This window comes from Pantherophis guttatus, chromosome 2 (assembly GCF_059756535.1).
Source record: "Pantherophis guttatus breed Tessera chromosome 2, ASM5975653v1, whole genome shotgun sequence".
NCBI classification, from domain to species: domain Eukaryota; kingdom Metazoa; phylum Chordata; class Lepidosauria; order Squamata; family Colubridae; genus Pantherophis; species Pantherophis guttatus.
Window position 1 is genome coordinate 183,891,151 of NC_142064.1, and position 24,988 is coordinate 183,916,138.

Genomic DNA, 24,988 nt, shown 5'->3' on the forward strand with positions numbered 1-24,988 from the left:
CATCTTTCCGCACATAAATAGCATACTGATGATGATTTCCATTAAGAAATCCCACTGGATAGATCTGTAATTTGGCAGCTTTCTATGATAGCTTTTATATTTCAGCTGGCTTAATTAGCATTGTTGTCTGTGATAGTTCCCAATAGCTTATGCTTGGGATGCATTCATAGGAGCTGGAGGCATTGATGTTATTTCCTTCAGGAAAAAAAACTGTACTACCCTCCTCTGCATCTTCAGGTCTTCCAGTTTGATCTTACTTCTCTCTCTCCCCCTCTCTTGTTTTTTTGTTCAGTAACTTGCGGCTCCTTGCCATTGATGTCTCTGAATGTAATGTGGGGCATTCTCTTACACTGGCTCCCACCACTGTGGGGATTTATATTGCAGGAACGCGAGCAAATGCAACGATATAACCAGCGCATGATAGAACAGCTGAAAGTTAGGCAGCAGCAAGAGAGGGCCCGTCTCCCCAAAATTCAGAGGAGTGAAGGGAAAACCCGCATGGCCATGTATAAAAAGAGTCTCCATATCAACTCCAGTGGAAGTGCCTCAGAACAGAGAGAGAAAATAAAACAGGTGAAGTTTGCTGTCAGAGCTGGGTAGTCACCTTGCTGAAGGGATTTGCCTGAGAACATTCATTAGATATAGAGATGTCTTGGGACCAGTGCTCTTCAACTTCTTCATAAATGAGCTACATTCTGTTTTGGCGGACCAGCAGTAGCAGCAGCAGCGCGGGGCAGGGGAGTCAGGATCAGTGGTGGGTTGCCCCCGGTTTGGACCGGTTCTATAGAACTGGTAGTAAAACCGGAGAGAGGCTCCGCCCACCGACCCCGACGTCATCAGAGCTTGCGCACACACGCAGCCCCATTGCGAACCGGTAGTACAGGTAAGTAGAACCCACCCCTTGTAAGGATGGTTTTGAGTGCACACGCCAGTTTCACACGCTTGCATGCATGTGTTCGTTCACCACTTCCATGGCTTGGTTCCGAACGGGCTGTGGCCCACCACCAGGCCATGAACTGGGGGTTGGGGACCCCTGACCTAGATGAAGAGATTGAAGGGCACTCATCAAATTTGTGGTTGAGGGATTGCTAACACTTTAGAAGATAGATTCAAGATTCAGAAGGTAACAGGTAACAGAGTTGGAAGGAACCTTGGAGGTCATCTAGTCCAAACCCCTGCTCACACAGGAGACCTGTACTAGGGATTCGAACCGCCAAACTGCCAACCTTTCTGATTGACAAGCTCAGTGTCTTAGCCACTGAGCCACCTAGTCAGGCATCTTGGCAGAGTTGAGCATTGGGTCCTATCCAATGAGATGCAATTCAGCAGTGAGAAAAGTAAGTTGTTGCTCTTGGGCAGGAAAAATCAGATGCACTAGTACAGGATAGAGGGTAGTGCCTATGAGAGGGATCAAGGTGCCCTGGTGGACCACTGCTTAAGCGTGAGTCATCAGTATGCTGCAAAGCCAAATTAGTCCAGGGCTGCATCAATAGAGGGATAGCATCAAGATAAAGGGAAGTAATAGTACCACTCTATACCGCATTGATAAGGCTGTATTTGGAATGCTACATCCAGTTCTGGGCACCATATTACAAAAAAGATGCTGAAAGATTACAGAATACAGAGAAGAGAAACAAAGATGATAAGGGGTCTGAAGACTAATCCTATGAAGAATGGCTAAAGTAACTAGATATCTTTAGCTTAACAAAGAGAAGTCTCAGGGAAGACAAGATAGCAATCATTTGTATGTCCAATATAGAGAAGAAGGTCTGGATTTATTCTCCCTAGAACTTGAGGGTAGGACAAGAAGCAAGGGGTGGAAGCTCATCAGAGAGTGATCCAATCTGGAACTAAGGAGGAATTTCCTGACAATGACAATTTTCAAGCAGTAGAACAGCTTGCCTCCCAGAGTGGTGGGTGGTTCATTGCTGGAGGCTTTCAAGAAGAGTTTGGACAATCATTTGTCCAAGATGATAGGAGGACTCCTGTCTCTAAGGTCCCTTCCAATCCTATGATTCCATGACTATGGATGGAAAATAAGCAGAGGATTCTTTTGTTAATGAGTCATTTCATATAACCTGTTTAGACATGTTACAGGATTATAACAATAAAACATTTTTTTAACAAAGAGAGTAAGGAATAGGCATATTTTAAATAAAAAAAAACAATTCATGGTAAATGAATATGCTATTCTATACTTTCCCTGATTGTATCTGCTACCACATCCATTAGTGGGCCCAGCTAACAAATTATGGAGGATTCCGAGACTGAGAAGAACAAACCAGGGACCCTCCTTTGAATAATATGATGAATTATCTATAGATAGAATCATCCAAGGTTGTTTAGCTGTGCCAGCTCACAGGAGGAGCCATAGGTACTGCCAAAGCAACACTGTATGGACCAATGCACTGCCAATTAATTGCTAAACAGTATTTTGGCCTTACATATGTCATGCAAACTAACCAAATAAATGTATTATACTGTAAAAATCTGCTAGAGATAGCCTACTGGGAATTACCGTATTTTTCGGAGTATAAGACTCACCTTTTTCCCCCCTAAAAGGGGGTGAAAATTTAGATGCGTCTTATACACCAAATGTAGCTTCGCCCACCCACTGGCCCCCATCCTTTGGCCTCTGCCTCGCAGCAGTTACCTCCTTGCAAGCAAACAGCAAGAAAAAACAGCTCCTTTCAGCTTCAGCAGAGGCTAATTATCACAAGTTGATTGGATCGGTGCAGGGCTCTGCTGCTTGCTGCAAACAGGTAAATTCCTGGAGCAGATTTTTTTTTCCTTGTGCTAACCAAGCTATGCTGAAAATGAAAATAAAGCAGGCTGTTTGCTGTTTGCTGTTTGCTGCAAGGAGGCAAAATTGAGGCAGAGGGAGATTTTTCTTCTTTTCCTCACCAAAAAAGATAGGTGTATCTTATATTCTGGTGCGTCTTATACTCCAAAAAATGCAGTATTTGTCTAGCTGCATGTCATATCACTGACATTTAGGCTTCAGTATTAAATGAGTTTCAAAATAGAAATAATTCAAATTATCTACTATGTCACATACTCTGATTTCATGAAAGGATGATCATAATTATGATCACCCGTCCCTCTTATTTTTGGTGTACCTTATGTAAGGAAAAATGAAATCAAATAATATTAATAAAGCACTCATCATCCAAGCAAATATTAGACAAGATCCAGAAATCCTGTAACTATCCGAGAAGTTGATTTAAAACAGTTTCACTGACAATAAATAATTAATCACAAAGGTAATCTTCACTTACCTTCTGTAGCATTTCAAAGTTCAGGTACATAACTGTTGTGGGAAGCCATCCAAACCTTGCATGATTATTGGTGCTCTCCCCATTACAGTTTGCACAGCAGGAAGATAAGAGACAAAAAGCTGAGCGAATGCAACAGCAGCAGAAGCATGAAATGCAGATGAAGGAGATGTTGGCTCAGTGTGAGAGCAACATGAATGAACTGCAGCAGTTACAGGTAACTTAATATCAGTGGTTCAGTTTTATTTATGCTTATGTTAAATCTTCAGAAGTACAGGACATATGAAATCTTTGAGCTATCTGTTACCCTGTTCTGAAAGATTTGTTAATGCTGGTCACAGTCGGTCCTTAAAACAGAAGAGATAAATAATATCAGGGGGGTTTTTAAATGCTGGCACGTAATTGTATTTATATCTGAAGCTTTACCCAAGGGGTGAAATATGGATTATTAAATGTGGGTTCATTTAATTCATTTAAACCCTAACATAACCCTGGTGAGTTATGCTAGTTTTGAAAGAGAATGGTTTTTCTCAAAGCCATCAAGTTAAACTCCATGGATTACCATAGATCTCAAGTCTTTATGACTAGAGCGCAATATGCTAACCATGCTATATTTGCTAACTCCAAGTTAAACAGGCACATTGAATCTGCGATATTAGGTGGAATGAGACTTCTTTCTACCTAATGTCAGAAAGATATTAGAACGATAACTTCATATTATTTGCTGCTGGTCATGCAATCTCAAATTAGGTCAAAGAGATGGTAGGCCTGGTGCTGTTTCTTCCTTGCAAAATATCTTCTCATATTTCTCTCTCTCTCTTGCTTGTTTCAATCTATGTAGAATGAAAAGTGCCACCTTCTGGTTGAACATGAGACCCAAAAACTGAAAGCCCTGGACGAAAACCACAACCTGACCCTCAAGGACTGGCGAGATAAACTTAGGCCAAGAAAAAAGGTGATTAAAAATTTGCACTCGTATCAGAATTAAATTGTGACATTTTTATTTTCAGATCCGTTGATCAAAATAAGGATAAAAAAATGTTAATTTCCACAAGATAATTTAGAGGAAAACAAATAGGGAGGACTTTGAATGTTTGTGAGCAGGTTTGCATTGTATACTCTGTTTTATTCTCCTTATTCTAATGTCATATTCATTTCAACCTGCAGCTGCATATAAGCTGGCAGGAATCCAGAGAGAAGCCAAGGTTATTACTAGCAAAACATCATCTTTTCACCTCTTCTGTCTTTGTGTTTCAGGCACTAGAAGAAGAACTGAATCAGAAAAAGCGAGAACAAGAGATGTTTTTCAAACTCAGTGAAGAAACTGATGGCCTGTCTCCTATATCACCAAACAAGCCTGCTAAATTTGTCCCATTCAGCTCTGCAGAGGCTTCATAATACTTGGGTTAAGAAGGCAAGGCTCGGTAATACTTTCCTTTGCCTGTTGGAGGGAAATCAACAGACAGGGCTCCTTCCTTTCTTTGCCAACGCTGATCAGAGTTTCCTGTTCAGTTGTGTGCCAGATAGTCCATGTGGCTAGCAAACTGATCCACTAGCGGTGAGGCAGGTTCACATATAGGTTAGAAGCAAGCTTCAAGGAGACCACCTGATGGGGTCGACTGCAGAATCTACATTGCTTGCTGAATCCTTCCCCGGCCAGTTTTACCATTTCCTAATGGGATAGTGGAAAAGATCTAAGAGGAGATTAATTACAGTATTGGTTTAATTTTCCAAGTTAGCTTTCCTGTGTATTTGAGCTTAATGAGTAGGTGGTTTTACTCAACAGTATAACTTTGAGACTCAATAGTAGATGATGTTTACCTGTGATAGCCTTTAAGATGACAGTAAACCATCACCTGTGTTTAACATGGTCTCTACCCTTGTAGATTAAGCAAGACTGCTTTTTGTTCTGTGCTTCCCTTTTGGAATTGATCAGCATCTTCCGAACAGCTTGTGACATAATTTGCATTTTTTCTTTGATATAGAATAGCTTGAAATTTAAAAGCAAAGCAGTCTTAAAACAAACAGGGTAGCCAGAGGAATGAATTTCTATCATGGTGAAGGTTGAGTAGAGACTATGGAAAATGCTTCCAATCTGGGCTACGTTTAAATAAACAGACTTGCCCAAGTTAAATGGTTGTAAATGTACAGTAAGGAAGAATGATTTTTCTCTTCTTTGTCAATCATCTGTGATCCCAGTAGCTTCTCTTTTCAGATGCAGCATTGCACCTTTGGTTTACCTGTGTGCTAGTGAACCAGAATTCTGTGGTTCCCTTTCTTTCCACAGTCAAGGATGAAGCTTCTGCTGAAGTTATGGAAAGAGCTAATGTTTACTCTTTAGGTAAATTAAAGAAGAGCAACCCCAGATGTCTATGGCAACAAATTTGTCGCTGGATTAAGATTGAAGGCACTTTGCTTTGTATCAAATTGTATATGATTTTCAAGTTTTCATAGAGCAGCAACTGCTAGCTTAGGGATTTTCTCGTGCTAAATGATTGGGTGTGCTCAGAATTGAAGACATAATTTTGAAATAAAGCAATGCTCGGTTGCTATGAGTAATTCCAGCCTTTGTAGTTTTTCTGAATCAATAGAAAGGGCCACCTAAGAGAAGCCACAGGTTGTAGAATATATTATTATATATTTGAAATGCTAAAGCAGTTCAGTATTTCAAACTTTTACAAATGCTATTTTTGACCAAAGAGATCTCTTTTCTTTCCCTCCCCCATGTTTTTTTATTTATTTAATATAAATTTCCTCTTTGCCAGTTGGCATTTCCCTATGAGTTATATTTAAATTGTTGTTTTCACATTGATGAAGTATAATTCACACAGATTTCAATTTGAGCAACCAGCTATATGCGCTAAATGCATTGTTTGGTACTTGTTTAGCTATAAGTCCAAACAGAAAGCTGATACAATTCATTTTCACCATCTCAGAACAATATGCATTTTTGGAGAGAACATGGTCCAGTGTTCCTTTTGGTGTCCAGTATAGGGTCATTCTAAGCATAGCTCGTTGCTCTCTCAGTAGGAAAAATGGTTCTGTTTTCTTATGCACTGTTCTTCAGAGCACTGTAGCTAACGACCTGATTTCTGTGCTGACAGCTAATTTGTCGGAATGTCAATTGAAGTTTAGTAAACTAGTGGCTGCTGACAGAGCCAGCCACAATGTGTCAAACATTATATTAAAGGTGGCAAAGTGAAAGTCCAATCTGAAAGAAATGTCTGCTGAAAGGATACTGGATATTAGAAGTTTTTTAGGAAGTGTGTGTTCACAAAGCACTTTAATCCCTCTTCACACTGTTTTAGATCTTTGTGCATTAAGACAATGTGTGAGGAGAGAGAGAGAGAGAAAAGGGAACAAAGCCTGCACATGAATGTTGAAAGTAAAGGCAAATTTTCTTTGAAAAGTGTTAGCTTCGTGTTGAAAATTATGGATGCTTTATAACAGGAGTCTCCAACCTTGGCATTTTTAAGACTCATGGACTTCAACTCCCAGAATTCCTCAGCCAGCAAAGCTGGAGTTGCAGTCCACGAGTCTTACAGTTGCCAAGGTTGGAGACCCCTGCTTTATAATCATTGTGTCTTGGGTGCATTGGTTTGTATGCACATTCCTGCTCTTTCCTCTCTTGGCCAAGAAAAAGCATACACTCACAATTGCTTTTTCTCTCTTCCCTTCCCTTGCCAAATTGATCCTGGCTGTTCCCAAAGGGGCTGGAACTTCCCTTTGTGCAATATGCATCTTCTAGTTTTTCCAGGAAGGTTATTGAAAGAAAAAATATCCCTTCCCTACTTTAAACGCTTGTTAACCTAGGGGAAAAAATATTTTGGTTTCATCAGGGGAGAGAGAAGATATTTTGTATTTTTATAGGGGTAAGGGGTTTTTTTTTTTTTTGGAAAATAAAAAGATCTCAAAGATTTTCTCTCTTTGGGTTACCACAATGATGTAAATAATCTAATAAAATATGAACCACTAAGCCAGGGGTCTCCAAACTTGGCAACTTTAAGACTTGTGGACTTCAACTCGCAGAACTCCCAGAATTCCTCAGCCAGCTTTGTGGAGTTGAAGTCCACAAGTCTTAAAGTTGCCAAGTTTGGAGACCCCTGCACTAAGCCTTTGCATAGCAATCCACAATTGCATTCCTGCTGCGTGTCTCTTTAGGTCAGCAGTGCTGAGCTGTATTTATACATGATCTTGGCTTGGCTACAGTGGAATTGTGTTTCATAACTCTGTTGATTGGCATTTAAAAAAAAAAACCCAAATCCACAGCTTGCTGATCCTGTAGAAAGTGTTTTTAAAATATAGATGGTCTTACTTGAAAATATCTGTACTGTATTGGAATGTGTTAATATTAAACTATTAATTCTTGAAGCAAACTGTGATTAGTTTGAACTATGTACAAGACTCCATCGCTGATTATTTTAAAGAAAGCTTGACTTTGATAGCAAGGAAGATCTGCATCTTTCATAGACACTTAATGTAACTTTATAATAGTTCTATTTTGATATGAACTATTATACTGTATAATAATAATAATAGACTGGGAGTGCTGAAGTATTTAAAAGGGTGTAATTTCATGTACCTGAAATTACTTTAGTTGATACCAGAAATATTTCTACCTTACAGACTTCAAGACTGTATCTTGAAGTCTTAGTTAAAAGGGCCTTTGTAGCCATCTAGTAATTTACTGATTTTCTATTAGATGGAAATTTCTGTTAATTGACCAGGTTTAACAGATTTTTAAAATGTACATTTTTAGCAGTTCCCATAAAATATTAGGGCACCTGAGAACAGAAAATACAGAAATTTATGTTCAGAATTTTGCACCACTTATAATATCTTTTACACTATCTGTTACTATGCAGTACTAGTTGATCATTCAAAGCCTCTAGGCCGGTGAAGAGGGAAGAGTTGTTGGAAGAATAAACAACTAAAAAAAAAAAAAATAGAAGAAAAAAACTCCACAACCACTGGAGAACTCTTCCTGCCCTGAGAAACAGTCTCCTAACAAGGCATCATTGCAAATTCCTTCATTCTAGTGAGCTGTAATGCATTTGCCATGTAAGCTAAGGATGTAGGACAAATCACCACTGCCACCTCACCCCGATGCTGCCTCACTCCAGCTGCCTCGCTGAGATGTAACTCACTGTGGGATGAGGGAAACTTCCTCCCCTGTAGCTGATGGGGGGGAGTGGGAGGACAAAGTGGGGAGGGGAAGAGGGAGAGAGTCACATATTTTTCTATGCCCAGGAGTTTATGCCTCAGAGTTCAAGGGGTATTTTGGAGGGAGAAGGAGAAAGAGGTTGCCTTCACCTCTGGCATTTTCCTGTGATGAATTGTCCCACACAACAACCGGCCAGGTCCAGCAACTCGGCTCCAGCGAGTTGTTCCCTTCCATATTCCCTTCCTGAGTTTCCGGAGAAGGACGGCATATAAATCAAACAAATAAATAAATAAATAAATAAATAAATAAATAAATAAATAAATATTATTTATACCATTGGTTTTATTTGCAAGACAGCAACAGTCAGAGGCAGGGAGGTACACAATTCCTTAGAAACTGAAATTCTATTGAAAACTTTTTACAAATTATTTTTTTTAGTAAAGAAGATGTTACTACTTTGTTTCCTAATCAATAATTCTACCATCAATAGATGATTCTCTGTTTCTGAAATTGGTATACTATTTGTTTTCTCTTTCCTGGATTCTGTCTTTCCCCCTCACCCTTCCTCACAGTCACTTGAGAACAACTGGGTAAGATTGAGGGTATTTTTCCTTAGCTATTGGAAGGTTCTAGTGGTCATACTGGGCCATTTAGATGGTTGCTGAAAGGAGTGGTAAATGTTTTGCTTTAACTTTCTTCTGAACCTTTAGAAGCTGGGCTGTCAAGATGCTAGTACCTGGGCCTACTTAAAAGAGGTTACCTTTGACTTATACTGGTTTCCAAGTGCCTGGTCCATTTGTAATTTGCTGGTCCACACTGGATCTGTAACACTTGATTTATTCAGCTTCTCTTTAATCTCACCTCAGCCACTGCCCCATTTCTGCCTATTCCGTTGTCTTCAGTGCCATTCAGCATCACTGCTTAGGCCTTACTGCCACTGCCAGCAATCTTCAGCTTTCTCTACGGTCCTTCCTTTCTTTGCTCTTCTTGTAGTGTTGTTTTCTCTCATCAGCACTAAAGCCAAATCCTTTTTAAAGGTCAGCTTGAACAGTTCAGAAAATCTGAGCCCTTAATAAGTAGGGAACCAAAAGGTGTAAGTGTTCCAATTGCTATATATGCTCAGGGCCGGATTTAGATGAAAAGAGGCCCTAGGCTATTCCACGTATGAGGCCCTTTCACCTATAGTGAAAGTGTAATTTTAATTTTGCTAACAATTTGAATGTAGGCCCCTCTTGATTTTGAGGCCCTAGGCTGAAGCCTAGTTAGCCTATAGGAAAATCCGGCCCTGTATATGCTCCACCATGCCTAATATTTGCATGCATGTCTTCTGTGCTTGATAGACCATATGTAAACAAGTCACAAATTAAAATAACCATTCTGATCTAATCTCCCTGTTCAGTTTGTTTTTATAATCAGGATGATAGGAGTTGTCCATGATCTCTAAGTAACTTTTGAAAATGTGCTGTCCTTTTTCAAGCTATCCACCAGTGTTCACAATGCCATGATGAACAAGCCTTATTTTGTGGGACTCAGGCTGTGCATTTTCATCTGATTCTATTTTCATTTGATATATTTCAAGGTTCCAGTTCCTTCCTTGAACTCTTCCGTTGCTTCTTTTAATGCCTTGTAATATTTCCTTACCAGGTTTCTTCCATAGCAATTTGTCGAACATGAACAACAACAACGACAGTTCAAGGGTAGTACCTTCACCCATGCTTTCCTACTGAGTGCTGGATCTTAACTTTTAATGACATATAACTCTGGCTGACATTTGCTACTTTCATGTTTCTATATCAACTTTTACCATTCCTGTAGATACAGTTTTTACTACGTAGGTCTTCAGCAATATCAGTTAATGTCTAGTTTACAAAATTTGATGACTGATTTTTTTCCTCTCTCTGTGGCATTTAATCTTCACAGATCACTAATTCCACCTTATTTTTCCAGCTATCTGTGATGTCAGTCAGACAGGCACATATTGTACGATTCCAGGGTCACTATTTCACTTTTCCTATCAAGGGCATTAATTTGGTGATTCTCTGTGCTGTGAACTGTCACAATGATTTGTGAATTTACAAATTCAGACCGTCTGCACATACTCAAAGGGTTACTATATTAACAAGAGTGTGAAGAAGTCTCTGCCGCAATAAACAGAGATAAATTTGAAAATGAAATTAATCTCTTTGCTAAGATTTCTATAACCGCCTTTCCTTTCCGATAAATCTGATTGAAAAAACTTCTGATAAATTTGCTTTACCTGTCAAAAGCTTGAGATTGATCCTGGCGACTCTTCTACAACGAAAGCTATATTCTTGTTCTTGACCTGGACCATGCAAATGACTGGGAACAGAAGGGAACACAGAACAGGTCACCAGTACCTCACTTCAACAGGGTCTAGGACTCCGCGGCGGAGGGACTGGGATGGAGGGGCCATGGCCCATGTGCCGGGGTGAAAGCAGGGGTGAAATCCAACAGGTTCTAACAGGTTCTGGAGAACCGGTAGCAGAAATTTTGAGTAGTTTGGAGAACCGGCAAATACCACTTCTGGCTGGCCCCAGAGTGGGGTGGGAATGGAGATTTTGCAGTATCCTTCCCCTGGAATGGGGTGGGAACGGGGATTTTGCAGTATCTTCCCCTATCACACCCACCAAGCCACACCCTACCCACCAAGCCATGCCCACAGAACCAGTAGTAAAAAAATTTGGATTTCAATACTGGGTGAAAGGATGGGGGAGGGCCAGCCGAGGAGAAAAGCTTGTGGATAATAACGCAGAGGCGAAACCCTGGAGGAGAAATAGGCACGGCCAAGGGTACGAACCCGAAAAGTCCCATTCCGGTTCAACATTAGCAATAGGTAGATTCACAAACTAGTCAATTGACTATTGATGTTCCTCAGCTGATGCAGCAATTTGGACAAGCCAGCTATAGCCATTATCAATGCATCTTCTGCCATTTCTGTTCTTTCATTATGCTATTACACCGGGGGGGGGGGCGGCAAATTGAGTGGGAAGGTGGTTTTTATGATATTTTCAGAGTGTGGAAAAGAAGATGGTAGTTTCAAAACTATTATCACAAGCTTGGAATTCTTACATTATTCCATTATCATCAAGAAAGCTCACAGCTAGGTCCCTTCCTGTCCATTAACAAGGATGTGAAGACGTTCCCATCCTAAGACACCTTTGAGATAATTTAGATACTAAAAGGAAAATACTCACTTGCTAAATTTTGTGTAATATCTTCTGCTCAAGATATCAACATTTCTTTACACAGAGGTATATAAATCTTGCTTTTGGGAATAATCAGCTGCCAAAAATTTGGCAGCTTGCACAGTGAAGATCAGATCCTTTACTTGTACCTTCAAATGTTCATTGCACAAGCCATCAACCTTCCCCTTTATAGATGCCTACTCTTAAATATACTTTCTACTTCTAGGCTGCAGCAATGGCTCTGGGAAAGAGAGAGAAGAGGGGAACTTATTTATTCATTATCTGTGAATAAAGCAGTGGTGGGATTTAGCGGGTTCGTACTGTTTCAAGTGAACCAGTTGTTAAATTACCCAGGATCCACTTGATAGGGGAGGGTGTAATTTAACAACTGGTTCACCCAGAGTCAGGTTGGCTGTCGCGGGAGGCTCATCCCACATATGTGGCAGAGCTGGAGGACGGGGATGGGCCATGCCTCCCATGACAGACAACCTGACCCTGAGCGAAACGGTTGTTAAATTATTTGAATCCCACCACTGGAATAAAGCCCTAACATTTCTGGCATTCTATAAGCAAATCAAGGCAACTTTATTCTGATGCCTGCTCAGCTCTTAATTTATAATAATATTTCCTTCCTAAAATCTTTCACCTGTAGTAGGTTGCTATGCAGTTGCAATACTGCTGTGATAAAAGTAATTACTTAAATAATGCAGTAAGCAAGCTGTTAGTTCAATATTACTTTGCAAATTCATGTTACTATTGAAGGAACAAGAGATTCCACCTGAGATAAAGTCTAGTATCGTGATGGCAAACCTATGGCATGTGTGCCAGAGGTGGCACATAGAACCCTCTCTGCTAGCATGCGCGCCGTTGCCCTAGGTCAGATCTCCGTGGCGTTTCTTTCGTGAGCTTCTGTTTCCCTGCAAACAATGAAACAGAAGCTCACGAAAGAAAAAGATCTTACCTCTTGCCACACTGCCATGTTGGGATGCCCTGCCTCCTGCCGGCCAGCTAGTGTTCGGGTCTCTTGTGCATGCGTGCATGTCTTCACCTTTCAGTTTGGGCATGTGTGTGCGTGCAGTTTGGGCACTCGATGTTTAAAAGGTTTGCCATCATTGGTCTAGTACAAAGGCCCTCAACCTTTTGGACACCAGGAACCAGTTCTGTGAAGTGAGGTGTTTTTGCAGACAAGGGGGCTTCGTTTCATGTGCTGCCTGCATCACACAGATGGGGTTTTGCTTGTTTGCACGGCCCAGTTACTGGCATGCCATGGACCATGCCATGGATCTGGGGGTTGGGGACCCCTGGTCTAGTGGATCCTGCACTGAGCAGAGAGTTGGGCTGCTCTTTAAGGTGTGTCCCAAGGGCATGATTCTATGATTCTAGGAATGTGTGAGGAGTCCCCAAGTTACTGTTAGCATTTTAACAGCAACATCGCCTTCCAATAAATCCCCACATTTTTAAAGTCCTGGATTCTTTGACCAACTTTGTATGAGTATTATCAATCTGCACACCTAGAAGTTCTTGCAAGAAATTTTGATATCTTGAGCAGAAGTATGAAAATGTTCAAAGTACAAACATTTCCCTTCTCATCATTGTCATTCTATATTTTACTGCTGTGTTTATATTGTTACCATTTTAAAAAATAATATTGCATTTTAAACATATAACAAAAGATGCAAAATCATTCCAAGCCTTTCAGTCAGGAGTCTACCATTACTGAAGTATGTCAAGCTATTGTAAGGGTAAAATAAGGGTAAAATAAAGTTGAAAGAAATCTTGATCATTTTGTGCATTTAAAATACTCTGATTAATTTTTATAGATTTTTAAAATTTCTTTGAAAAATAATATTAATGGAAAACTGGCCTGAAGATAACACTAAAGTGAGATAAAAAATTGATTTCTAAAATCAGATTGAACATAGTTTTTAATTTCTGACCATTATGATGCAGTCCCCAGAAAGTCCACTAGATGGTACTATATTAAAATAATGATTTGAGTTTTTGGTGTGTGTGTTTTTATCAAGATGTTATAAACTAAAGATAAGAATGATGTTTTGAGGAATTTGATTAGGTAGCATGATCTGAAATAACAAATTCACTAGTGAAATTGTATTAAGATTAAATTTATTTTGCTTAAATATGTTTTTCCATGGAATTTTTAAATGCAACTCCATATTGTGATATCCCTACAAGCCCTGAATTCCCAGGAATCTGGAATCAATGGTATGGTCACTCCTATTAATTTTGATTAAAATAAACTAACTCACTAAAATAAACTTAACAAAAAAAATAAGAACTATATATTCATATAGAATATTGCATTTTACCAACTATTGCATTTTTTTGCTTTCTGTTATCTATATTTCACCAATTCAGATGTAAAAAAGTAAAATAAAAACAAAAATCTTCTATAGCAGATAAAGCTTAAAATGATTATAGATATGTAGGTTAAAATGTCCAATCACAGATACACAGGATGGGGTGGGGGGTGGAGGAAAAGGAGAGAGTTTAGAAGTCAACATTAATCAAGAGGATTCAGGAAATATAAGACTTCAGGGAAGCCCATGTGAATCCAAGTAAGTGTTAAGTTCCCATGCTCCTTATGATGAAGCATCTGTGTAACCAAGAGACTGATTAAGAAATGTGAGATTTCATTATGCATCTGACTAAACAGAAGTTTCTATTATGACTTCTCCTATTGTTTAAAATGATAGTGCCTAATAAAAAAAGGTCCTGGCAAATAGATGGGGGAAGAAATGGAGGTAGTGACAGATTTTATTTTCCTGGGCTCCAAGATCATCACAGATGGGGACTCCAGCCAAGAAATTAAAGACGCTTTCTCCTGGGGAGGAAAGCTATGGCAAATCTAGACAGCATACTAAAAAGCAGAGACATCACCCTGAAGTACGTATAGTCAAGGCTATGGTTTTCCCAGTTGCAATGTTTGGCTGTGAAAGTTGGACCATAAGAAAGGCTGAGCGCCAAAAAATTGAGGCCTTTGACCTATGGTACTGGAGAAGACTCCTGCGAGTCCCTTGGACTGCAAGGCGATCAAACAGGTCAGTCCTAGAGGAGATCAACCCTGACTGCTCTTTAGAAGGCCAGATCCTGAAGATGAAACTCAAATACTTTGGCCACCTAATGAGAAGGAAGGACTCACTGGAGAAGAGCCTAATGCTGGGAAAGATTGAGGGCAAAAGAAGAAGACGGCAGAGAACAAGGTGGCTGGATGGAGTCACTGAAGTAGTAGGCGTGAGCTTAAATGGACTCCAGAGGATGGTAGAGGACAGGAAGGCCTGGAAGAACGTTTTTCCATGGGGTCGCGATGGGTTGGACACAACTAACAACAACAAAAAAATAGAAAAGGTCTTTATGGAGATACGGAATGTTTTTTTTTTATCCTATGACATTCCAGAGATGATGATAATCCACTCCATGTTATGTTTTACGGGCCTTCACAAGCAAGGGTTCACACCAAGTTAAGAAATTGTGGATTGGCAGTGCTGTAGACAACAATCCATCTGACACAGCCCATCTCATTCAAGTAGTATCGGTATGGTGAACCAGTCTTTTTCTTACAGCTTCCCTGTTGCTGGTTGCCTTTCTCTTAGACTCCTGACAATTTTCTTGTAAATGATACACTGGAGTGTCTTAATGATGGAGCCAATTATTGGGTGCAGGGGAATAACAAACTGCTGAGAGCCTCAGTGAGATTAATTTCAATTATTAGAATAAACAGAACTGCTCAATACACAGCGGTTACTGAAAGGGCACCAAAATTGTGTGCATGTGATATTAACATTCAGAAATATTCAAGTACTCATAAAGAAACAAACACAGGTTACTTTCGAATTAGTTTTTTTTTTTAATGTTTATAAACAGCACTAAACAGAATAAGTTACTTGAAGATGCTGCAGCGTCTCCATCTAAGTCCTACTGGCTTTATTTCCAGAAATGATTTTGTAGAAATTAATAGACTATTAAAAGATGGTTTCCACAGTACAAAGCATAATTAAAATAACTGATGACTGGTTAGTTTGAATTTCCAGTCCACCTTGGACATTTCCAGTCCTACTTGCCAAACTTTCGGATAACTACTTGGTGGAATCTTTCTTGACTTCATGTACCAGACAAAATCTCAAGATCCGATCTTGTCACAGGCTGACCTCCCAATAACCTCCACTGGTGAACTATTCCTAAAGTAAAGTTCCAGATAGAATCACCTAGATCAGTGGTTCTCAACCTGTGGGTCGGGACCCCTTTGGGGTTCGAACGACCCTTTCACAGGGGTCGCCTAAGACCATTGGAAAACACATATTTTCAATGGTTTTAGGAATAATTTTATGGTTGGGGGTCACCACAACATGAGAAACTGTATTAAAGGGTTGCAGCATTAGGAAGGTTGAGACCCACTGACCTAGATAATATTTTATTGTGATTTGTATCATTTCCAAGGAAAGTAGCAATTGGTGGTCTTTTTTGTGTCTTGTTCATTAACTGAAATTTATTTGGTCCTTTGCTTGCTTGAGTATGGCCCTCTTTGCATGCCAGGTTGCTTTCCACATATATTTCCCTTGTTTTTAATGAGACTAAAGTAGAATCTTGGGGGGCAGGTTTTCCTATGGTAAAAACAGGCCAAATTGCAGTTGCATTAGAATTGGAATCCCCCACCTTTGTACATACACATGACATCAACACACATGCCAAAAGGGGAAGTTTCCATTGCAATGCTATCATATTCAGTTTGGACCTTCCCTGCAGATCTTGCTGGATCAAAGAAAGCTATAAAACAGGCATGTCCAACCTGTGACCCATGGGCCACCTGCAATCCTGGACAGCTAGTAATGCAGCCCCGCAAGATTGTGATATTTTAACATTATTGTGTGATTTTTAAATGATATTTAACTATATTAACTATATAATATTAACTAGTTTATGGCCCAAAACAATTCCTCTTCGCTCAAGGTAGCCCAGGCAATGGACTACCTTGTCCATTGGGTTTCAATTTAGTTTGCTACCGGTTTGCTTGTGTATGTGCGCGCACATGACGCTTCTGCGCAGGCGCCTCCTGCCACTGCCGCTACCAGTTCATTCAATCCGGGGCGAACCGGTAGCAACCCACCACTGATACTCATGCTGCAAAAGGAAAAATTTGTTCCTTTCATGAACACATAATGTCTATACAACTGGGTTTTGTGTGTTTGGAATAAGAATGATGGCAGTCAAATCTTTTTTAAAAAATGGTATGGAGTGTTTTCAGAGCTTGATCTATCTCATAGGACTACAGTAGTTCCACAAATATACTTACACATGTATACACAAATATATGATCGTGTTATTTTCAAAGAACATTATCATGTTTAGAAGCGACCAGAGATGACAGACACACTGTTCTTCTAAAGTATAAGTGGAATCTTATAATGCTGACAAAGATCAGCTTTTATAAACGGAGGAAAAATCATCCATACTTTAGAACATAAGTTATTTTGCACCCAACCCCCCTGCTGCTGAATGTAAGGAAGGTTATGATTAAATGGATGTCTATAGATGAGGTGCTTTTGAGAAAAGTCGATCAATTTGAAAGACGGCGGTATGCCAGCACTAAATCTAAATTCATTTTAAAATGCAACTCAGCAATTACATAAATGAAGTCTACTTCCTATGATCCAATTTCCTTGTTTCTCCATAATTCCTGTTGCTCTTTTGAATATCTCAAAAATGGAAAATCCACTTTTCTAAATCTGAGAGGATGAGATAACAGAGCACAAAATGACAGCTAAATGTTCTTTATGATGTGATATGAAATTTGTGGAAGGTGAACAAATCAGGAGCTCTGCCAAACTTATCATGTCTATAACATACATGCTGCATCAGAGAAACACCATAATGCTCTGTCCAGAGACCTAGAGAAGGCTCTGCTATTAGCTAGAGAAGATAAGATTGTCAGTTGCAGTTGTCAGAAGTGAGACTTAACATATGAGAACTGTTTGGTTGTGGGATAATGTATTCCCTGTAGCCTAACTAAACAAAAAAGAATTGCTGGACTTTGATATCTCAACTGCAGTTTGCTTCTGTTTTGAGCCTCTGTTTTGCAATCTGCTTAAGGATATTTTATGAACCGAGCAGCAAACCAAAATCAAAGTATTGTTTGAAGATGAAATGCAAACACCATGAAAAAAAAATTTGTATCAGTGTAAATTGTCAGTGGTGGTATTCAGATTATCTGTGCCTATTCCCCATTGGTAAAATAGGCATATGTATTCCATTGAAGAGAATTAATCATTTTAAAATAGAATTGAATATATTTTACAAATTAAGGCAAATTTTACTTAAGAGTAATTTTTAAAAAATACCTCCTGAGAAATAAATAAAAGCTATTCAATCAGCATGATTTTTTTTTAAAAAAAAAAATCAGTCCATCTATTATTGAATGTGGAAGAAGAAAAAATGGGTTTCACTTCTTGACAGCCAATATAGAAAGCAATCATACTCGCATTAGTCTATGCTATGGACCAAACTCATGCATTTTTATTAGGAACAAGCAAAATGAAAGGAAAATGGCTTGCAAGCGTCCAGTAATTTACACAGTTCCAACCGCTTCCATAATGGCAATTCTTTCCTACCTCCAATATTTAATTGACTCAACATTACTAGGAATCCAGATTGCCTTGCAGGAGGCTTTTCCTGCATCCACCTTTCCTCTGGCAGTTTAAGTAAGTGACTCCCCTAATGTCCTTTTCCCTGGGCCCTTCTGCCATGTTAGGGGATGCCACAATATCATCTTGCCTATCTGTTATGTCTCTAGGCAAATAGGCTTGTTCAAGTGATGGCTAGTGCCCCTTCAGGGAGACAAAGGATGGCTGATCATAGGCAGTGTCAAAGTTCTCTGCCATTTTCTCTCCCTTTTCTTCTTCTGCAAGGACTCTAAGAAATACTCAAGTAATACTCAAGTGAGGCAGTGCATTTGACAAGCCTTGGAGATAGATCTTCGAGATAGATTAAGAGTATCTGTTTTAGGCAGGAACTTAAAACACCATCAATATGGAGAAAATGCTCATCTCGGACATGTATTTGGGTTGGAATAGCAACTTCCTTAGTTGTCTCTTGCTAAGGCCCATGGTTTTAGACAAAATGAAACAAAATGGGAGATCTGACTCATGAACTGCTCTGATACGTGACAATAAATAGCTCTCCTGGTTAAAGAGTGCAGTTCTAATGCGATTTCATCATATATTCTCAAGAATATTAGCCAATTTTTAGGCCACAGGAACAAGGAAGTGTTTTTCCTGCTTTCGTATGCTGAGATTCCTCATCTTGGGTTATTTTCCTTCTGTGGCCTGGCAGATGGAGGCCTTCTCCCACATAAGTGAAGTAATCAAGTCCCAAAAGACAATTTCAGTCCTGCTGAAAACAAAAGTAGAGCTTTCACTGACCTGGAGAACAAGTCTACAGATTTAAGAAACTCCATGTAGATCCTTATTGTTGTCAATCTGTCATTTTGTAGTGGAGGGAGGCTGAAATGTAAGAAAGGAATCATCCAGTTGGAAGGTAAATCCAAAGAGTCTAATATATTGAGAAGTTGTGGAACCTCATTAAAAGTTAACAAAACAGAACAATTACAAATGCTGCATATGTCAATTAGTCTCATTCTTCTGCAGTTATCAGTCTAACACAGAACAACTCCTTCCGTGGGCTCTGGGGTCATGGAATTGAGCCCATGTTTGTTAGCTGCATGTTTTCCCTACATCTATGTTATGTTTTTTGTTGTCGTTTGTTTCTTATTTATTGTATTGTTTTTAATCTTTGTTAGCTGCCTCGAGTCCTATTTAGCAAGAAGGGCAGCCATATAAATTAATCTAAAAAATAAATTAAGCAAATGCTTCTTTATCTTTAGGCATCCAGATTTCACAATAATTCCTTCTATTTATTTATAAATAAAAGTAAGGTTCTACATTTGGGCAAAAAAAAAACAAAATACACAGATACAGTATATGTAGTACCTTGTTCAATAGTAGTAACCGTGAGAGGGATCTTGGAGTGGACAACCATTTAAATATGAGCCAACAGTGTGCAGCAGTTGCCAAAAAAGCCAACACAGTTCTAGGTTGCATAAACAGAGGGATAGAATCAAGATCACATGAAGTGTTAATACCACTTTATAAGGCCACACTTGGAATACTGCATCCAGTTTTTGTCACCACGATGTAAAAAAGATGTTGAGACTCTAGAAAGAGTGCAGAGAAGAGCAACAAAGATGATTAGGGGATTGGAGGTTAAAACATACAGTATAAAGAGCGGTTGCTGGAACTGGGTATGTCTAGTTTGATGAAAAGAAGAACTAGGGGTGACATGATAGCAGTGTTCCAATACCTCAGGGGCTGCCACAAAGAAGAGGGAGTCAAGCTATTCTCCAAATTACCTGAGGGTAGGACAAGAAGCAATGGGTGGAAACTAATCAAGGAGAGAAGCAACTTAGAACTAAGGAAAAATTTCCTGACAGTCAGAACAATTAATCAGTAGAACAACTTGCCTCCAGAAGTTGTAAATGCTCCAACACTGGAAGTTTTTAAGAAGAGATTGGATAACCATTTGTCTGAAATGGTGTAGGTTCCCTGCCCAAGCAGGGGGTTGGACTAGAAGACCTCCAAGGTCCCTTCCAACTCTGTTATTGTTATATCACACCCTTATTATTTTTACAAATAACTCAAGGTGAGGAACATATCCAACAGACTTTCTTCCTCCCAATTTTCCCATAACAATAACTCTTTGAGGTGGGCTGAGAGAGAGTGATTGGCTCACGGTCATCCAGTTGGCTTTAATGGCCAAGGCAGGACTTAAACCCTGGCTCTCTTGTTTTCTAGCCTGATGCCTTAACCAGTAAACCAAACTGGCTCTCCCTACCTACCTAAGCCAATTTTCTCATATTCAGTTCACCCAAATATGTCCACTTCTGCAGATGCTCAAGAAGATTTTGGTGGACAAAAATCCAGAAAGTTACCGTTTAGAATTCAGTTGTGTGGAATACTGAGGTTTGAATAAGGGACAAAGGTTGTAGGAGGAGTAGAATGGAGTGTGTACAAAGCTTAAAATGCCAAAATAAGAAATGTCATCAGATTGTCCAGATAGGGCATGTCACTCCGAGATGCTATTTGCAGTTACAAACACCAATCAGCTCTCCATAAATGGAAAAAATTTCCAACCAAAGAGGAGTGCTTAAAGCATCACTGTACTTGAATGACATGCAACAGCTTCTACTGAACATAGGTGATCAGTGTCTTAACTTTAAACATCTGAAGAAGTAATGATCATAAGTAAAGCCATTTTAAATATTATGTATTTATAAGGTGCATAAATTCATCCAACTCATCAGTATGGACAGAAGGGCATATATATATATATATATATATATATATATATATATATATATATAGATATAGATATAGATATAGATATAGATATAGATAGATAGATAGATAGATAGATAGATATAGATATATATATATATATATATATATATATATATATATATATATATATATATATATATATATATATATATATATAAAATGTATTGTATTGTAGGGGTCATTTTTATATAGTGTATTGTATATATATATATTGTAGAGGTCATTTTCAGCATCAAGACTGTGCCATTCCCAGAAGTTCTGCATATATGCATGTATCGTTCAGCTTTTGTAAAAACAAGAGAATTCTTTTCAAACCAAATTGATGCCATAAATATTGGGATATATTGGCTATTCAAATTTTCTGGGATATGGGCCTTCAGTGAACTTGGTTTGGGTCAGAAAAGATTATTCCATGCCATTGTTTTCCAGTTGTTTGGAGGCATTAATAAAAACGTAATATCGAAAAGGATAGAGATCTTAGTTGATTTCTCTCTAATACATTGAACTTTTTATAAGGGCAACCATTTTATGTTAAAATGTCTATGCTGTTCGCTCTGAGACTATTGATATTTCGCTGATGGCCCGAAGGTGGCCTGTGTCCCAGCTCAGAAATCACTCACGTGGCCTCTTTTTTGCAACAGATTCGTGAGCTTAGTTTAGTTAGTTGGTTGGTCTTTTTGGAGATTTCCGATTCCAACCTTTCATGCATGTTTTTTCCCCCCGTGGGAGGTAAGGCGCGATATTGGATTTGAGACAAAACTGCTGCTCATCAATCTCTGTTCCTTCGCTCACTTAGAGGGGAGGGGGAGGAGGTCAAGCGGAGGTTAAAACCTTGGAAGAAGGTCTGAAAATACCTACTCCCCATATATCCCCCCATATATCCCTCTGCCCGAGACCTACCACTTCCCGAGCGCTCTCATTCTTCCCCTTCATTTTCAACGATCGCTTCTCCCCGGTGGGGCGCGCAGATAGATGGGGCGGGAGTGGGGCGGGGGGAGAGAAATCCCAGCGCCTTTTCTGGTTGCTTTGCATTGATTTTGCTTGCCTTGCCGTTGGGTTAGCCGGCTTCCCTTCTCCTGCGGGGGCTCGTGTCCCTTTAAGAGCCCTGGTGGATTGGAGCACATAACCACATTGTCTGAGCGGCCCTGGCCGGGGAGGAGTCCCCTCCCGCAGCTGCAAACTCTGGACAGAGGCAGACCGAGCGGGGGAGGAGGAAGAGGAGGAGGAAGAGGAAGCAGACGCCGAGGGTGGTGTGGCTCACTCCTGCCTATCCAAGTTGCCCGCGAGCTGCGCCTAAAAGTTTGTAGTGTACCTTTCTGTAGCAGCCGTGATTCCACCACCCTCCCGAAGAAGGGGGCTCTTTCGCCCGCCTCTCCCTCGCCCTCTCTCTCTCTGTTCTCCCCCCACACCCCGATTCCCCCCCGCCTTTCAGCCCGAGGTTTGCCCCGTTTTCTGGGGTTCGCGTTGCAGACGACCAACGCTATGCCCCGGAAGAGTATCGTGGAGGTGAAGGTGCTGGACGTGCAGAAGAGGCGAATCCCCAACAAGCATTATGTGAGTCTGGGGAACGCCGGGTGGGTAGGGTGGAGATGGCCAGGATCGGGCCCGTTCCTGCTTTTCAAATGCAAAAGCGACCCCTCTGGATCGGAGCTCTTAGACAAGGATTCTCTCCCTATGGGCAATGGCTGGAGGGGGGGGAAGGAGGCTAAACTGGCAAAAGAGGCTTGCCAGATGGCTCTCCTGACTGAGGATGATGGAATTGCAGTCCAGCGCATCTGGAAGGGCACCAGCTTGGAGAAAGGGCCCGCTGAAGGATCTCTCTCTCCCCACCCTTTTGCAACTTCTGTGTGGTCCCTTCCTTTCTCGGCTAGATTTCTACTCCGTGAATGTTGTAATTGGAGCATTTCGCCTGTGCCTGTGCTGCAACTTCCTAACGTGCCAAGCAGGAAGTTCTTACTCCTGCCTGGTGGGGGGTTTTTTTCCCCCTTTTCCCATTTCTTTTTTCAATATTGATTTTACAAAGGCAGGACTCTATTGACTATCTAGCATTCTAGATGACTCTGTTGAGAGTCACCTGAGAGTCACCACTTCCCTTGGCAGGGGTTGGGGGTTTTTTTGGTCTCAAAATGTGCTTGAAATGTTAAAATGCTGGAGAGGATCTGGAGAGCGGCTGCTGCCCTGGCAGAGAATCCGCTACGTTGGATCTCTCCCTTTTGAAAAGAAAGTAGTGGCTTTTTCTGCCAGATTTGTCTTCCCACTCCATAGAGAAAGCCGTATGCCTGCCCTGTGATAGGTCAGCTGGGCTGGATGTAAGAGAGGTCTCCTTCAGACAAGATGCTGAAGATGATGAGACATGCCTATTCCCATAGACTCGTAGGGCAGCCTATGAAATACAAATAAAGAAAAAGCAGTTTAAACAGATTTTTGAATAATCTGAGTTAGTGCCCAGTATGCTTTGCAGACATTGTAGAGCAAGAGAACTTTACTGCATAGGTCTGTAGTACTGAATTCTCTCTGAGGACTTGAATCCTTGGGGGCTGATTGGATGCTGCAGCAGCTTATCATCTCGAGAAAAGCAGAATGCATCTGCAGAATAAGCAAATACCTCTCATTTCAGGGTTTACTCTCATCTTGAGTATCTGGTTTATTTCCTGATGAATCCCACAGTTAACCAGCCCTGCCATCACTTCATTTAGTGCAATAAACATTCCTCATGCATTACAGATTGGGGTGGGAATGCATTGTTTAAGCCCCAAAGAGTTGGCTAGCAACTGAACTGTTAAAGAATCCGAGACAATGTTTAATCAATTTGTAGCAAAAGTGGAAAGCCATAGGAGTGAAAACGAAAACAAAAAAGGTCTGGAGGCTGAAGCTGATTGCTCTTGATCATAATGTAGAAAGAAGTTGAGTAGGAGATGGCTAGGATGCAGAGGAGAACAAGGAGTGAATGGTGGTGTAGAATGAGACAGTTTTGTTAGAATACAGGTTTCTCATGTGTTGCAGTCTGTAATTTGTGCTTACTGAATTTAAAGCAAATGACTGCAATGTATACATCTGGGGGGGGGTTATATTCAAACTTTCTTTTCTTTTTGCCAAAAAATAAATACATTGCTTAACAGACATGAGAGTGCTTTCTTTTTTGGGTGATAAATTGATAATGGGAATCCAATTCTGTTCAGATTATTCTGCCTTTTTATAGAGCTGTCTGCTTATCAACAGTGGGCAGACATTATGCTTATGAGATTTACTTTCTTTTTGGGGGGAAAAAACTGGAATCAATCTATTGGGAAAATAGTAGAGCAATAGAAGCTCCTACCCACTTGGAATTAAGAATAAGGAAAGGATATCTCAGGGCATACAGTCAATTCAGAAATGTGTTTTCAGATCAAAACTCATCTAATGATTCTGTTCCCACACAGAGGTTATTATCCAGTTATCTTTGCTTTTAGCAATTCACGATCCTTCTGTGGGTATGTGGGTAAGCGGAAGTTGTTGATAATACCATTACTTAACAATAGGAAGCTATAAATAGTTTCAAATCTATTGCAAATTGTCCTGATATACATATATTCATAATGCTTCAGAATTTTGTAAATAAAAGGGGGGGAATCTTCTCAGGGATCTTTGAATGGAACTTTTTAAAGAAGGATCCTGATTCCATCTTTTCTCTGAGGAGCTCAAGATGATATGTACTTGATCTCTAGGTCATGTTGTCATCAGAAAAACCCCCACACACAAAAAAGACTCTGGTGATTAATCCCACACTCAGCCAGAGAAGGTAGAGTGGAGAGTCCATTCTGGGAATATCTTTCCTAATCTGAGATTATAACCAGTACATACCACAACATAGCTGGCAGTCTTCCAAAATCCAATACTGGTGTGAGACAGTACAGCCCAGTGTGAGGGAGAGGGAGAGTCAGAAAGAAGGCAGAAAAA

The 24,988-nt window shown here is 40.1% G+C and overlaps 2 protein-coding genes and 1 long non-coding RNA gene across 16 annotated transcripts in view; 2 read left to right on the forward strand and 1 right to left on the reverse strand.

Moving 5' to 3' along the window:
- The window catches only part of STK10 (serine/threonine kinase 10), an 81,035-nt gene extending 73,384 nt beyond the window's left edge, over positions 1–7,651 (forward strand). The window contains exons 16-20 of one of the 2 annotated variants that reach the window (XM_034405561.3): positions 385–573; positions 3,367–3,492; positions 4,117–4,230; positions 4,533–4,699; positions 5,491–7,651. In XM_034405561.3, coding sequence (XP_034261452.2) covers positions 385–573; positions 3,367–3,492; positions 4,117–4,230; positions 4,533–4,673 — 570 coding nt within the window. In that variant the 3' untranslated portion in view covers positions 4,674–4,699; positions 5,491–7,651. Of the gene's footprint in view, positions 1–384; positions 574–3,366; positions 3,493–4,116; positions 4,231–4,532 lie in introns of both variants that reach the window. The other variant, XM_034405553.3, reaches the window with a different exon arrangement.
- The window catches only part of LOC132710946 (uncharacterized), an 81,482-nt gene extending 59,062 nt beyond the window's left edge, over positions 1–22,420 (reverse strand). For 3 of the 10 annotated variants that reach the window (XR_015732540.1, XR_015732542.1, XR_015732541.1), the window contains exons 1-3: positions 21,953–22,076; positions 19,646–19,869; positions 19,079–19,159 (exon numbers count right to left, since the gene is read on the reverse strand). This is a non-coding gene — a long non-coding RNA (uncharacterized LOC132710946). Of the gene's footprint in view, positions 1–18,151; positions 19,160–19,645; positions 19,870–20,550; positions 21,026–21,952; positions 22,218–22,364 lie in introns of those variants that run through there. The other 7 variants (XR_015732536.1, XR_015732535.1, XR_015732537.1 and 4 more) reach the window with 6 other exon arrangements.
- Positions 21,984–24,988, forward strand: part of SH3PXD2B (SH3 and PX domains 2B) — a 129,972-nt gene continuing 126,967 nt past the window's right edge. For 2 of the 4 annotated variants that reach the window (XM_087887408.1, XM_034405570.3), the window contains exon 1: positions 22,210–22,606. In XM_087887408.1, coding sequence (XP_087743534.1) covers positions 22,535–22,606 — 72 coding nt within the window. In that variant the 5' untranslated portion in view covers positions 22,210–22,534. Of the gene's footprint in view, positions 22,607–24,988 lie in introns of all 4 variants that reach the window. The other 2 variants (XM_034405576.3, XM_087887409.1) reach the window with 2 other exon arrangements.